The sequence below is a fragment of the Gambusia affinis genome, linkage group LG10 (assembly GCF_019740435.1).
Source record: "Gambusia affinis linkage group LG10, SWU_Gaff_1.0, whole genome shotgun sequence".
NCBI lineage: Eukaryota > Metazoa > Chordata > Actinopteri > Cyprinodontiformes > Poeciliidae > Gambusia > Gambusia affinis.
The window spans coordinates 19,012,433-19,023,804 of record NC_057877.1 but is presented as its reverse complement, the minus strand read 5'-3'; the positions used below and the strand labels follow the sequence as shown (position 1 = coordinate 19,023,804).

At 36.2% G+C, this 11,372-nt stretch overlaps 1 protein-coding gene across 3 annotated transcripts; it reads right to left on the bottom strand.

The window, feature by feature from the left end:
• Positions 1-664: 664 nt before the first annotated feature.
• gipc3 (GIPC PDZ domain containing family, member 3) lies at positions 665-10,739 on the bottom strand. 3 transcript variants are annotated; one of them, XM_044129071.1, is made up of 7 exons: positions 10,665-10,739; positions 8,614-8,941; positions 5,122-5,307; positions 4,706-4,886; positions 2,272-2,381; positions 1,643-1,724; positions 665-878 (listed from the first exon to the last, which is right to left on the bottom strand). In XM_044129071.1, the coding sequence occupies exons 2-7, from the start codon at positions 8,899-8,901 to the stop codon at positions 727-729; spliced, it is 999 nt and encodes a 332-aa protein (XP_043985006.1). In that variant the 5' UTR covers positions 8,902-8,941; positions 10,665-10,739; the 3' UTR covers positions 665-726. The 3 variants fall into 3 exon arrangements, with proteins under 3 accessions (XP_043985006.1, XP_043985008.1, XP_043985007.1); XM_044129073.1 differs by having other exon boundaries at positions 1,643-1,721; XM_044129072.1 differs by lacking the exon at positions 10,665-10,739 and adding an exon at positions 10,458-10,474.
• Positions 10,740-11,372: the final 633 nt, after the last annotated feature.

Sequence of the window (11,372 nt, the reverse complement as noted above, 5' to 3'; positions counted from 1 at the left end):
TAGGAAGAAAATAATTTGTTAATAAATCATTCTTTCTTCAGCTCTTTTTTTTATTTTGCCAAGCACATGTCACACATGTGCTGAAACCAATCCAGCAACAGCAGAAGCAGAACCACTCCTCAGACTGAAAACAGCTGCCAACCCATGCTACAAGAAACCAAAGACCTTGCACATTTCCCGTTTTCTTTCCTCTCAGAATAGTTCATTTACAATTTGGGAAACGGAAAACGTGTAACCTTTCCTCATTGCCATTAAACACATCTCTGCCTACCTTTGAAGTTACTCAAAAACATTTGTGTTTTGTTGTGCCCTGCAGGTTTCTACTGGGAAATTTTAGGTTACTGGTATTTTTTAACTTCTTAGATTCCTAGGTTGTTCGTAGATTTCTGCTATGTGTGTTAGAGGAAGGGGCCTAAACCTTTTGTAAGCTTTGACATAAACTTAAAAATGTGAATGCAGACGAAGTAGAGAGGAATTTCAAAGTACTTCTGAGTTTTCTGTCTTGCATTTATTTTGTGTTACAGTGTTACAGTGATGATCCTCTGGGGACACATTCAAAATCCCAAAGGAAGATTGTTGAATTTATGATGATCCTTGTGATTATGTTTGAAAGTGACAAAAAAAATCAACCAAGGACTAGGGAAGCAATAGTAACACAACTATGTTCTTTTTTGTGCAACTGGATTTACCAATAAACAGATACAATACTCTCAACGGTGTTAATATCTAAATTCTGCCATTTTTAACATCTCCAATGGCTCCCCAAACATCAAACAAAAACACATCAGGAAAAGCAAAATCTCCCAGAACAGAATCCAGGGCCTCAGCAAAGTCATCAGGGTTCTTCTTGTTCTTGCTTGCTTCCACTATGGTGGTTGCTGCAGAGAAAAGTTGTGAGAGGTTAAAGCTAACGTCAAGTGGTGTATATATGGTTCACCAACAAATGCACATTGACAATAAAACATGCAGCTGAGTCATGAACCATTTCATGAGGTTTGCTAGAATTCCAGGAAATTATTGTGAGAAGTTTGTGGAAGCTAACCGAAAATCTTTGACCAAAGTCATGTAGTAAATACAATGCTACCTCATAGAGAGAAAATGAGTTTGAAGACATTAATGAATAAATCTGGAACATATTCTTTCTCGTGTCATTGCAATATTTGGCAATTGTAAATAATTTTCCTAATTCTAACTGACTTCAAACAAGAGACGTTCAGTCTGATTTAACTTCAGACAGTGAGGAAAAAAAGTGATGTCTTTTTTTTTCTTGTATAACATTCTTGTTTGTGCACTTTGATACTTTTAACTGATGACCCAAACTAAACACTAGAACTTGATATGAAGCTGCTATACTGTTTGTACTTCAACTTGCAATGCTAATATATCATATCCTTTTTATTGTGTGAACAGCTTTTACAATAATTCAAATTCAAGGTTAAAATGTGACGGCAATGTAAATGGCAAAAAAATTAAAAAGTAAAAAAAAAATTAACTGCTCCCAGTGGACACACTTGCATTCAAATACGAAGTGTTTGTATGTTTTAATATCTATTCTGAGCTCATCGCCCTTCCAAGGCTTTAAATGTCAACATGAGAATAAAGTTTATACGAAGAGACATCAGTTTTATCTGTTTAGTCTTACCCAGCTCCGGGTCTCTGATCCCCATATAGCTCTCCAAGAGATCGTCCACTTTCCTTGTGGCCTGTTCTTCAAATTCACTCTGCTAGGGAAATATATGGAAAAATAGAGGCATCTGCTGAAATATGGTGACAAAGGTTTCTAGAAACTGCTATAAATTTTCTTGCCAAACCAGATGAGGCCCAGAAAGGTTTTGCAGTTATGTTTGACTTTAAGTAATATAAATATTTCCATGTTTGTAGAGGACTGCACTATGTGTGTAGACATGCTGAGGCAGTGTTAAGAGTGCACAGGGAATGGTTGAATATGCACATTGTTGAAAAAGACTGATGAAGCTTTTCAACCTTCATTAAAACAATAACATATTTGGACTGCAAAACAGCTTAAGATTATGCTGAACCTTTGTACTTCTGTGGTGAAAAATGGTTTCCAGTTTATGCTCCCTCAGGTCATTGCACTGTTGTTCTAATTTTCAGCATAAACAAGCACATTAATACAGAAAAAGTAAAATAACACTTTAAAAAAAAAAAAATCTGTGATTTATATGTCTATTTATAGATACATATTTAATGCCTTCTGACTACTTCAGGACGCCTCTGCAGTCATTGTCTGACAGTTCATGTGAAACTCACCACTTCTTGAACTGTAGCAGTCCCCTTAGACCGAAGCCGTAGAGTCTCTCTCCCGTTCACCAGCTTTCCCTCATTAGATTTTGGCGCTTTAGTTCTCATTCCAATCATGTCTAATCACAAAAACAGAGAGACTATTGTCAATACAATCTGATTATTTATGCTGTTCATGTTTACAAATAAAACATTTTCAGCGCATTCATCCACTAACCTTTCTAACTTAGTCATCATCTTTGATCTAAAAACATCATTAAAGAAATTTGCTGTTATTTTACCACAAAATTGATGTAATAGTTGTTTTGCCGTCTACTTTGGGTTCTGTTCTTATAATTTATGAATACATTCTTGTGAGAGCAAAGCTGGACATCATTACACCTACTTCCATATTTGGATGTCCACAGTTTTTGAGATGTTTTCAAGAAGCCGTGAGGCAATTTGCTTGGGAATGGTAAGGGAATATTTTGCAGACATCAAAAAATTTTCACACAGGGAAAAGAACAACCATGCAAAGGAGGGGTGAGCAGCATTCAGATGACATGATGCTTGTATTTATTTGTGTTGCACATTATGAATTGCTGGAGTCTCACGTAAGCAAGAGGCGACTAAAGATTCAGATCAGTTTCAGGAAGTCAGACAATACACTGTGGACTTACTTTCCTGTTAATCCAGCAACTGATTCAATGAGAAAAGAAAACTTCTCAATGCGTTGAATGTTTTGAACATGACAAAACAAATTAAGCATCTATTAATCTTCTGACAGGTAGGACATTTCCTGCTCAGCATTAATAAGCTAGTGGTAGCAGAAGGGACTTCACAGACAAACCACAATGGACTGACTGATAGCTACACATTAACATCAAAGTGGTTGTAGTATTTTATGGAAACATCTACATGACAACATTGTAAAAAATAAGGACTTTAAAATGTACATAAACATTTTAAAATGTCAATATTTTTGGAAACCAAAAAATATAATTATCATAATTAATTTGAAATCTTTTTCAACATACAATGCTGGAAAATTTCTGCAGTTTTCTTGGTCTCTTCCATCCAGTAAAATGAGTGTTGCTTTCTTTGTACGATTTTTTTTGACATTTGCATATTTAAAATTTTAGAATCAAAACGTTAATAAACTTGTGGTTTAGTACAAACCTTTTACAACCAGTTTATGAAAGTTTTTTCTTGCTTTCATAAACTAGTAGAAAAAAGGCTGAAAAAATAACACATGCTTTCAAGCTGTATTCCACTGCAAGCAGCATGATTTGTTTCAAATATTTATTGGTTCCTGAACGCTGACTTAGTAAACAAGTTCTAAAAATTAAGTACTTCGCATTCTATTTCTCTGTTTCACCATGTGTATTTGTCTCAGTGGCCATTCGTTAATCTAAATAGTGAGAGACATGACGCAAAAAGAAACATTGGAAGACTTCTTGTCCAAAAAGAAATCATACCAGTTAAGTTATCTAGCTTAAACTTGTAGATTGAGAGGCAAGCTACAAGTATGTGTAATAAAGAACTAAAGAGTTTAATTTGAAATTAAATTTGATATTTTTTTTAACAGCATCAACAGAAGTTTGGAAACACCAGTGCCCCTCAATATTCTTAATTTGGGTTTTGTCATTTTAGTGTAACAAAAAGCAGCAAAAACAAACACTACAAGTTGCTTGCTATATCTTAAGTATTCTTAATGCAACTTTTATTGTCCAGTAGTGCATGTCCCAAGTGTGTTTTGTTTCTGTTTTTTTATTTTTTTGTGTGTTACTTATGACTTTCAATGCACATTGTTTTGGAGACTAAATAAATAGTATTTAACAGAGCAGAATTTACTTTTTAGAGTGTTTATGACATTATTACAAAAATGAAGTCCAAATCTATCATTTTACCTTAACATACCTCCAAGAATTGCACATTTATTTCAGATTAAGTTTGAGTAAAATTTCTTTAAACGTACAATAATATTGTCATCCGTTTTAGCTTTTATGTTGTGAGAATCTTTCATTAAATCATAATTAATTATTATTTCAATTCATGAAATGATACAGAGGAGCAAGAAATGTGGTACTTGTTTTTTTTTATTATTATTATTTTAAAACATCATTTCTGATAATTTGTAGTAACTGATGGCAATGAGTTTCACAGATGAATATTTGGCAGACTGCCAGTAATCTTTTTAAATAGTTCTCTTCCTACTTGGCTGATGAATATCAGGAAGTAGGTTCATCAGCCAGGTTCCTAGCACCCAGATCTATGTTAGCTTTCACTTTCTGATTCAGTCCAAGCTATATTTTACCTCAGAAAGACTTTTGTATGTAATCCAAACATTTGGGATGTTTGATGGGGCTTTATAGCAGACAGTACACCACTGTCAATTAATATACAATTATGAATCATTTTTAGGCTGGTATATTTGTCTCAATAATTAGTGTTTTTTACTCACCAAAGGCTTTCTTGGGCTCCACAAGGCGAAGAGTGAAAGGGAGGCCCCTTGGTTGCTCCTTTAGCATCTTGGCGACCTCATAGTGTCGACATCCTACAATGCTCTGGTCATTAATGGCTTCGATGTGGTCACCGACACAAACAGCCTTCAGTCGGTCAATGGTGCTGCCCTCTTTTATTCTCTAGAGAAAAAAGTTACGCAGAAAAATGGTTATGCTCGCAGCTCCAAGTGAAAGTTTTCATATGCATGATCCAGAAAATGGGAAATTGTTTGTAATTACTTTAACTATACCAAAAGATTGGACTTTTAGTACAACCTTTTAGTACAGTGTGTTTCCTAATGACTTTAGCAAACAGCCATTAGGAAACACAGATTTACTTTTTCTTTACTTTTTTTTTACTTTTTCTCTCATTCACCTTGATAAAAGCATATCCAGCTCCATTGTCTGTGATCGTGAGACCTAATGCATCCTCGGTCTTTGTCACCTCCACTTCTTTTGTTTCCCCTCTGACATGAGCAAAGATGAAGTCCTCCAGTCCAATTTGTCCTCCAAGAAGTTTCTGCATGTCCACTTTATGAGAGTTTAAGGTACAGAAAAGGATCTGAGGGCAGGATATGAAGAAAACAAATGCTTTTGGAGGTTCCCTGAATCCAGCATAAACTTTCATAAAACTATATTTTCTCAGAGATTGCACATCACTGCATAGTGCACTTGCATTACCAAGCATGTTTATTTTCATATTGTAAAATACAAAATACCTTTATCAACACAGATGGGCTCATCTCTGATGGCATCTACTTTGCATGAGACTAGAAGGTGTTCCAATTTTACAACCAAACCAGATGCGGCTCTTTGGATTTTTTGAAGTGCATTATAGATTTTAAACAGCAGAGAGCAGCAGCGAGACATGATTTGAACTAAAAGGATTTTTGCTATCACAAGGTTAGTACAAAAAATAAAACATGTAGCTGGAAATAAAAACACATGTTTATCACTAATTATACAAATAAGTAAATGAAGAAGTGGTTTAATTACACCTAATACTCACCAAAGCATAATCACATTAGCTAATTCTGTGCATATGCATTAAATAAAATAGAATAGAATTCTATTAATTTATTTGAAGAATTAATCTGATGAAAACCCAAAATTTGTTTACACAGAAAAAAACGGATTATTCAATAAGCCCATTCAAGTAAAACGGTAGTTCAGAAATAGGATGTTTATGACTCCACGACATGGTCTAAACAGTCATGTGGCATATTGCAACATAGTTGACCACCAGCCACTGACACTTTCAGGGCATGCCTTATATGATCATTATTTAATATGCTGGCTGCTTACAAAGTTTTGAATTTGAATTACGTAATGAAAAATTAAAAGGAAAGAAAAAAACAACAAATCATGCATTATTTGCAAATTTCTGACATAAAATTATTTTATTGCTAGTGTCAGTTTTTTCTTGTAACATATTAAAAAGATCGCAGTTGATAACAGTGCTTTATAATTTTAAATAGGAATGCAGTGAAGACTAAATCTAGATAAGCATTTAAAAATTAAAATGGATTACATTTGGACTTATTTTACATTCTATTTTAAATAAATCACATTGTCATTCTCAAAATATTAAAGTTTTATATTTTGGAAGCAGATTACTTGAATAAACTTTTGATTATATTGTAATTTATTGTGCAGTTATGTATAAATCTGGCAATGATGTGAGGAGAATCTGAATCAGTAAACTTTGCACAATTGATCTCATAACTTGTTGTATTCTCATAACAGGATTTTACTCTTTTAAAGAAGTGTGTCCCCTTACTCGTATTTTCATGTTTTTAGAACAAACAAACAACAAGAATTACATCAGATTTCAACTTCAAGGTCAAGTTTTGTTCGAAAGTCCATAAAGAAAATTTGAGATAATTGAACAAAGTGTTATCTTGCAGTTGCTGATCAAAAGATTTGTTTCTGCATGTAAGACTGTGGGGTTGTAGTTCAAGGTTGTCAGTCCAATCAGGCCCTTGGAGTCAAGGAAATTCATGCATTTTATAGAATCAAATGTAGATTGCCATAAATCTACAGTGGAGTCTTTAATCTAGAAGTCCGCATGTAGTTCTATAGGTTCTGCAGAAATATTGTTTGTTACCATCCCTATTACAATAACTTGTTGCTATAAGAACAAATTAATCAAGCAAAATTATAACTGTGGGTTATTATTGGCTAAGTAATGTCAAATTATTAGGTGTAAGAGTTTACTCAAATTTGTCTCATATAACAACACAATTTCTATTTTTTTATTTTACTTTCATTTCCATTTTCCTGTGCATTGGTTGCACTTTACACAGTAAAGCAAAGCAAACATAACCAATGTAGAAGCAAGGACTGTTGATTGCCTCACAAGAAAAACTGTTATCTTTCATACCCATTACATTAAGATAGCAAAGTCTTCATGATGGCCTTCAAAATTGATAAGTATTCAATATAAGGATAATCTTGCTCAGAAAGGATTTTATTACTGTGTGAATGTGACTTATGCACAAATTCAAAAACAATGCAAACTATTTGCTTTATGTAGAGTCAATATTGTCCTGGATTGCTGATCATGTTTATTTTTTTAGCAAAGCATTTTCAGTGGCCAGAATATTACTTAGAACATTGCTTATAATATTGTCTCAGACTGATTCTTTGGTGTTCTTGCTGCTGTATTACTTTATTACAGTATATAAAAAGCTATTATATTCATGTGGATGTTTTTAATTTTGAACAGGCTGACCTTAATATTGGAGGTAAAGAGTGATCCTGCCTCAAGGACCCTCATCACCTGATACCACATGTGCAGTGGCTTGCAAATATATCTGTTGCTATAAACTTTTTCACATGAAGCCTTGCTACAAATGATCAGTTTGATTTAACTAGGAAATCTCACTGGCCTATTCCAACCCATGATTTATCTAAACTATTAAATTGTATCTTTGATTGTATCTTTAGGGTTGATGTCTTGCTGAAAGGTGAATCTCTGGCCCAGTCTTAAGTGTGTTTGCATTATCTACCAGGTTTTCTTTCTGAAATTCAATGTGCTTAGGTCTATGTTTAGGACATCTTCTACAGCTACTGTGCAGTGCTGATTTTGTGCCACACACAGGCCAGTATTTTCTTACATGTCTGCTTACAACTGGTCCGTAAAGTTTAGTGTTTTGGAGTAGACAATGACTGAAATAGGGGTCCCTGTAGCTCCTTTAGCATTACCACAGGTCTTTTGGCCTGTGGTATTCATGAAGACCATTAATTCAATAAGGGTCTGGTATTCATGAAGACCATTAATTCAATAAGGGTCTTCATTATCATTATTGAATTAACCGCATCTGAGGCCACCACAAAAAACTTTCATTTGTGCTAAGGTTAAATTGCAAATAATAAAAAGGTTTAAGGAATGAAGGCAATTTGTGCAGATTCAGATATGTGTTTGAGCTTCTGATGAAGGCCATAAGCTAAATCATGTGGGTCTGGAAGTAAAGTTGTTTCTTATTAGACATCTTGCTAGAGTCTTCACCTCACCTGTATTTAAACAGTTAACATCATTTTCCATGGTTTTATACATATGAATCATGACCTGGTTATGTTGCAGTTTGAAGTCCGACATGTATGTTCTTGATATACATGAATGTCTGAGTGAGTGTTTACTAATTAAATACACTTTATCTAGTTGTGTGTTTCCACTATTGAACTTTGGAAGCTCATATTAGTACAAAGTCCAGTATTGGAGAGTGAAAATGATCAATAAAACTAGATCATAGAAAAAAAGCCCTAGAATGGAAACCTAACACTTTTTTTACAACTGGCCAGACAGAGCAGAAATGCAAGACAGCACTCAGATAACTTTGTGAAATTTCTTCCAGGTTAATTTTACCTCTGACGGAGAGATGTTGAACACCTCTGCGATCTTGGCATACAGTTCCTTGACATTGGTGAATCCATGAATGCGCCCTGTTGGGCTCCCATGAGCCAGCTGGGTGTGGAAGATGAGCCTGGGTCTCGGGTACTCTGGTGGCCCTGCTGATGGCGGTGATGGGGGAGGAAGCGGAGGAGCTGTGGGCTCCATGCATCTCTGATTCTGGCAAGGGGCCTTGTGGTCCTTCATGGCCTCATCCCCCAATGCCTTGGAGTCCTGCGGGCTCATAACCTCCCCGTTCTGCATCGGTCCCAGCTTGGGTCTGATCCACCCTGCTGGTTAGCAGCTATGATAAAAAGAAAAAACTGTGCTTACCTACACTTAGTTGCCCAAACACCACAATCAACCAACCACCTAAGGCAATGGTGGTGAGGAAAGCAGATAAATAAGTGATGAGAGTAACCTGGTAACATTATATGAAAGAGGACAGCCAGACCCTGCCTGGGAGAAACCCAACACCCTCTGAATATAGGATTGTCTGTTACACTTGAGCCTATTTGAGCTCACACACAGAAAACAACAATAAAAGACACCAAATAAAATCTTCTACAAGGAATAACCTTTGACCCTCCATTTATTAAAAGCTGCCTAGCATGCCACGGACATGACCCTTCACATATGATCTGAAGCATAAAAATGTCTAGGTATGAGTAAAATGACTCCACACAGGCCAACAAAGACAATGCCCCAGTGTTCCTGGTAAGATGATATCTGGGTAGGCAGTGAGGTGTTCCTGCCCACTGGCCTAACTGAATGAAAGAAGTTGTTGCCAGGGCGGATTCTTGGTGATGTGCTGACCTTTATGACCCGGCCCACAGAAACAAAACTTGTTTGCAAGACAAATGTTTCTCATCTATTGCCATTTTAAAATGTCAGGGTTTGGTAGTTTAAAATTGCCTTGTCAAGGGAATTTCCATTTTCAGTGGGAAAACAACTGATCTAAATTTGTCATGAAAAGTCAAAACAGTCACGTTTTGCTTCTTGTTTCACTCTTTCATGGTGACCTCCAGCCCTTAATGTCAAATTTTACGCTCCCATGTGATGCAGAACCACTTTGAATTGGAAAATTTTCCTGTCAGGACAACAATTTTTCTGTCTCTCGAATCTGGAAATTCCACAAAAATTCCAGATTTCCTTGTCAGCTGGGGATGTGTCATTTGCATTATTTCAAACTCAGAAAACACCTTGTGTACACGCACACAGCAAAATGACATATTTTCTGTTTAATAAGTGAATTACTAAGTTATATCTTGTGTACTTTGTACTTTCAGTAGTTTTTTTGTTAAATTATTTCATTTTATTCATTATAAGCTAATGAATAAAATGCAATATCATGAAATGAGTCTGTTTACTGACCTGAAACAACAGTGATATTGCAGAAATATACCCCTTAACACACTGAATTTCTCCATTCCAATTGCACCTTAAGCATGTTGATGCACCTGTGATATAAAGTCTACAGCTGCAGTTGGAAGTGCGTCACAGCCTTGGTTTTCCAGGCCAAGGAGCTGCCCATCCACCAAGGTCTTACAAATATTACAAAGGTCATCACAGGATGTTTGTTTGTAAGATGAGAAGCTGGTAGCAAAGCAGCCTTTATTTTATTTGCTTAGAGTTTTAATCAGATGGAACATCAAACTGAAATAAGCTGCTATCTGCCAAATGTTTATGTATGACCATTACCTGAATATGCAACAACAAATGGTAAGTTTGAGTATTACTAGAGACGTCCACGACTGGTATTAGTTTCCAAAGGTCTGATAATATGCAGAAAAAAATATGTTTTTATAGTATTTACGCACATTTTAAGTGTATTCTTTTTCAAAACAGAGAATCATCATCGTCAAGATACCAGTGGAAACATAAAATCTTTTGGAGTTGCAGAAACACTGATAGTATAAGAAGCTGGTACTTGCTGGTCAGTAGGTTAGGTTATCAATCTGGTAGGCTATAGTCAGCTCCTTAACAGACCTGTCTCTTGCAGTTTGCAAACTTAGGAAACACATTACCTTAATAAAAGTGGTGGGTGGAGCTCCTTGAGTTTCCAGACTATCCATCTTTTTTGTTCATCCTGTTTATGTTCAAACTGTAGAATTTGTCTGTTTGTAAAGTAATAAAAACAATATAGTAGCTGTCATTTCAATCAGCTTGCTGCCCAAGATCAACAGGTGGGGGACCAACACACTTGCTTCTTCAGGTTTGATTCACAGTAGCTGTGTAGAAGCTACTGCAGTTCTGTTGAGGCCTCCTCATTTCTCAAGGGATCTGGTGCGGCCTGCTTCCTCCGGTTTCTTCCCCAGATTTTCTTCCTCGGCGTGATCATCCGTCTCTCCTTCTGTCTGTCAGTTCGAGTTGTCTGTCTGCAGAGCCCCCTTTAGCACCTCAGGTGGGGCTGCAAAACATCCCCACCTGAGGCTATTAGCTATTAGCTTGGCTATTAGCTTCACTGTCTGGATCTGGTCACTTATCCTCAGTAAGAGCTCTCCCTCACCTGCATGCCATACAGTTACTGCGAGAGTGGTGACTGCGGTCGTCTCTCAGACAGTCACCGATAATCCTACTCCGTTAAGATTATCACACTAAGTGAGCTATTCAGAATCACACTTCTGTTTTTACACACCTAGAAACAAAGGCCCTCCCTACTATTATTTGTCATGAGTACCTGTTCACTTCAGGTCCCTGTTGGGGTACCACTTGTCGTTGCGCAACACCCCCTT